Here is a 5,000-nt window from a genome sequence, read left to right on the forward strand (position 1 = left end):
ATACCTTACTGAGTATCGTAACCATCCCGAGCTTCCGAAGTTATCGGAGTAGTCGTCCTTTACGGCACTGTTGGAGTCGTTATGTGGAGGGACAGGGAAAAGTTGCGCAAAATCAAAATCTTGCATATTGCATTTTCTTTACAATATACTAGTAAAAAAAGAGGACTTTTAGTTATTCAAAATTATACTTGGCTCATATGTTGGCTGCGGAGCACATCCATAAGCTGGTAGAGAATTTGCAGATGCAGCAACTGTTACGATAATCACACAGATAACATAGGCCTATGTACATCATAAACATAGACATACAGTATGTATATGTGTGTATGTTCGTACCCCTATTTCCTGTGTGATTATTCCCGGCAAACAACGAATAGGATATGGGTATGAAGATCATATCCCGAAAAAAACTCAAACCTGTTATCCCATTTTTCATGAAATCTATAGTGGGTATGATCTTTTTTCTATCATTTTCTTTAATGTTTTTGTTCTGCAATGCATATTAAATCTTTACGGCATTATGGAACACATATTTACTTAATTTCCTATTATTAATGTATAGCAGGCATGCTTATCTCTTACTTTGGTGAGTGACATGGCATGAAGGTAGACGAAGTGTGTATGTGTGTGTGTGTGTGTGAATGTACGTGTACGTGGCAGCGATTTTATAGAAATAAATCAATCTTTTGCAGGTGCTTTGATTGTTCCGGGGAGTGTAACTACGTGCTGTGTGGTCGACGGTATGATGAGACGAATTAACATCTTCAAGGTGACGGTCGCAATGGTTCGACCGGAAGGAAGGGAAAATGTTCCCGCGTGCGTGTGTGTGTATTATATGTATGTATTTATGTATACACACACATGCATGTATATAAGCATAAATACCTACACACACACATGTATATATAATATATATATATATATATATATATATATATATATATATATAACATATATATATATATATATATATATATATCTGTGTGTGTGTGTGTGTGTATATATGTATGTATATATACACACACGCGCGCACGCACAAACACACAAACACACACATATATATACATATATAAATATATGTCTAAATATATTCACTTAAGGCTTCGAACAGGGAAGTTCAAAGCTTTAAACACAATCATTACTATGCATTTATATGTATATTATTAATACTTTCTAAGTACATATATAAGTATATTCAATTCAAACTCATACAGGCATAGGCTGCAGCAAATAAAAAAAAAAAAAAAAAAAAAACTGGAGAAAAGTGGCAGCACTTGCATCTTTAAGGCGAAAACTGCATCGATATTTTTAGTACTGCTCCCCTTTGGTCAACCACTTGTCTATTCCAATCTTTTTTTCACATTGAGAGGTAAGACATACTTTAACTCTAACTTCAGAATTCGAAAGATATTGGATGCAGAGATGAGTCTATGGCTGCGTGTATATAATAGTGTTATAGTTATATAGTGCTGTACAAACATGTTCAGATGTCTAGTATTGTTTAGACATACTAACATTTCTACCTAATTATGTTAAGAGGGAGAACAAAAAGATTGTACTAGAATTTGAGTTTAATAAATATGTTAAATTGTAGTTCATTTAGGCATAGGCAGGAGTGGTCTCGTAGGTAGGGGCAGGCTCGTAGGCAGGTGCAGGCTTGTAGGCAGGTGCATGATGGTAAGCAGGGGCAGGCTTGTAGGCAGGCTTATACTCGGGGTACTGGGCCTCACCCTCGTAGCTGACCTCGGCCACGTAGCCGGAGTCTCCGTTGACAGTGTAGGCGACCTTCTGCAGACGACCGTCAGGAAGGAGAACGTAGTAGGAACCCTGGGTGTCATAGCCATCACGAGCCTCTTGGTGACCAAAGTCGTTACCGGAGTAGTCGTCCTTCACAGCATAGTTGAAGTCATACTTGGCAGGGACCTAGAAAACAGTTACACAAATGTAGAATCATCCCATTCCCGATTTTACAATCTAGCAAAATACAAAGGTATTCAGATATATATCACACTTCGAAAATCGTACTAACCTCGTATGTGGGCTGAGGAGCGTATCCATAAGCAGGTTGAGAAGGAGCAGATGCAGCAACGGCCACAAGGGCGAAGGCAATGGCAGTCTGAAAGTACAGTCAGTATATGTTATGAGATTTTTCATCTTTTTATGTCACGGTATTGCATAATGTGGTACTAACATATACATCAAACATTTCATAGTATGAACCTGAATGACGTAGGCTGGGAGTTCTTACCTTAATGAACATGTTGGAGGTAGAGGAAGTGTGATGCTACGGTGATCGGCGAAGCCCCTCTTATACTGCTGTCCATGAGCCTTGTAGGCACGCCCCTTCCTTCCTTCCTTCCTTCCGCCTTACCTTGAATTATAGCCATCATCTTCGTTTCCTTTGCTTACCATGAAGCTATCTTTGAAAAGAATTTTTTAATGTAATACTATGTATAATACATATAATTTACAAAGTCCAATATAATCAAATTCATATTATAAATACAGTATGGAATCTACAAGGACGGTAATTGATGGATGATTCGACTGTTGCGCTACCAATTTAGCGATAAACTCAAATATAGAGATTAAATATCGTTACCAATAACCAAGGGCCCAGTATCGGTTATCGGAATAGGGTTTGCGAACCTCCGTCTTTATAAGATCCACCACAGAATGTTGAAAGTGAAGCCTCCAAGTTTTAAACACGCCATTCTAATATGATACTACTTACCTCAGGCCTATGTGTGTATATACACCCAATTTTTACGTGGAATGATTACAGAGGGAACATGAGGGAATATACTCAAGCACACTATTATATACTGTATGTATATGAGTGTAAGATTATGTATACATATATTCCCTGTATGGTACATTATATGATACTATATGTTATATTTTCATTTGATGCACACTGACATGATACAATGTTATGGAATATATTGCAATTATATAATTTTTTAAGCCTTTTTGTATTACAAATAGGTCTAGTCAGGATGATTTCTTACCTTGAAGAACATGAAGGCAGATGTGTCTGAATGTATATAGGCGTGAAAAATATGTGCCTATTTATGAGCATGTTCCTATGAATACAATGATATATAAAACAATAATTGTGGAATGCAGGTCGTCGAGGTATGTCTGTCCGGAAGCTAAAATGTGATTGGATTATTGTCCTATCTCTCTCCCTCTCTCTTTATATATATATATATATATATATATATATATATATATACATATATATACATGCATACATACACACACACACACACACACACACACACACACACACACATATATATATATATATATATATATATATATATATATATATATATATATATACATATACATATACATACACATTTACACACATGTACTTGTATTTACATGTAAACACACACACATACACACACATAAATATGTATATGTATACATTTGTATTTATTTATATATATGCACATATACATATATATGAAATATCATATAGAATATTCATAAATACTGTATATATATATATATATATATATATATATATATATATATATATATATCAAGAAGTATATGCATACATTTTTCACACACACACACACATTAATATATGTATGTGTATATACATGCAGACGTGTTTATGTGCATATCTATCTATCTATCTATCCATATATGTATATATACATATATATACATATATACATATACATGCATACACGCACACACACACACACACACACACACACACACATATATATATATATATATATATATATATATATATATATATGTATGTATGTATACATATATGTATGTACACACACACGCATATGCATACACACACACATATGTGTATACATATACATATATGTATGTATACATATATATACTTAGAATATGGAGCGTTTGCAAAATGGAGGAAACACTATAGGAAAATGGCCGCACTTGCATCTTTGAGGCGAAAGTTGCATCAATATGTTCTAACAGTCTTCCATATTGCTCAACCACGAGTATTCAATAGATATGGGATGTGTATACCCTAGTGTTATAGTTATTAAATACTATACAAACATATTGAGATGTCTAGTATTGTTTAGACATACTAACATTTGTATCTTATGGTCAGAGGGGGAACGAAAAGATTGTACTAGAATTTGAGTTTAATAAATATCTTTGAAAAATATACTGAATTGTAGTTCATTTAGGCATAGGCAGGAGTGGTCTCGTAGGTAGGGGCAGGCTCGTAGGCAGGTGCATGATGGTAAGCAGGGGCAGGCTTGTAGGCAGGTGCATGATGGTAAGCAGGTGCAGGCTTGTAGGCAGGTGCATGATGGTAAGCAGGTGCAGGCTTGTAGGCAGGTGCATGATGGTAAGCAGGGGCAGGCTTGTAGGCAGGTGCATGATGGTAAGCAGGGGCAGGCTTGTAAGCAGGCTTATACTCGGGGTACTGGGCCTCACCCTCGTAGGGCAACAGGTTTGAGGGTTTTTTTCTGGATATGATCTTCATACCCATATCCTATTCGTTGTTTGCCGGGAATAAACACACAGGAAATAGGGGTACGAACATACACAGATATACATAATGTATGTCTATGTTTATGATGTACATAGGCCTATGTTATCTGTGTGATTATCGTAACAGTTGCTACATCTGTAAATTCTCAACCAGCTTATGGATGTGCTCCACAGCCAACATGTGAGGCAAGTATAATTTTGAATAACTAAAAGTCCTCTTTATTTACTAGTATATTGTAAAGAAAATGCTATATGCAAGACTTTGATCTCCTGCAACTTTTCCCTATCCCTGCACATAACGACTCCAACTGTGCCGTCAAGGACGACTACTCCGATAACTTCGGAAGCTCGGGATGGTTACGATACTCAGTAAGGTATATTCAGTATAACTGTTTCAGATTATTGTATATAATCTATATAAAACGTTTTATTTCAGTTTCTTATTTCCGTGTATGTAGCTTAACGTAAATTTATAACCTAGCTTATACTAC

The 5,000-nt window shown here is 35.8% G+C and overlaps 1 protein-coding gene across 1 annotated transcript; it reads right to left on the reverse strand.

Annotated features, from left to right (window-relative positions):
* Positions 1–1,558: 1,558 nt before the first annotated feature.
* Positions 1,559–2,335, reverse strand: LOC122242697 (cuticle protein 19-like). The gene is made up of 3 exons (XM_043000050.2): positions 2,249–2,335; positions 2,030–2,116; positions 1,559–1,923 (listed from the first exon to the last, which is right to left on the reverse strand). The coding sequence occupies exons 1-3, from the start codon at positions 2,258–2,260 to the stop codon at positions 1,600–1,602; spliced, it is 423 nt and encodes a 140-aa protein (XP_042855984.1). The 5' UTR covers positions 2,261–2,335; the 3' UTR covers positions 1,559–1,599.
* Positions 2,336–5,000: the final 2,665 nt, after the last annotated feature.

This window comes from Penaeus japonicus, unplaced genomic scaffold (genome assembly GCF_977035675.1).
Source record: "Penaeus japonicus unplaced genomic scaffold, GWHDUDI00000001_assembly GWHDUDI00000002, whole genome shotgun sequence".
Taxonomy (NCBI): domain Eukaryota; kingdom Metazoa; phylum Arthropoda; class Malacostraca; order Decapoda; family Penaeidae; genus Penaeus; species Penaeus japonicus.

Excerpts from the sequence above, each read along its gene's own strand:
- LOC122242697 (XM_043000050.2), bottom strand. Across the intron at positions 1,924-2,029 it reads CTCCTCAGCCCACATACGAG|GTCCCTGCCAAGTATGACTT; the intron begins GTTAGTACGATT and ends ACTGTTTTCTAG.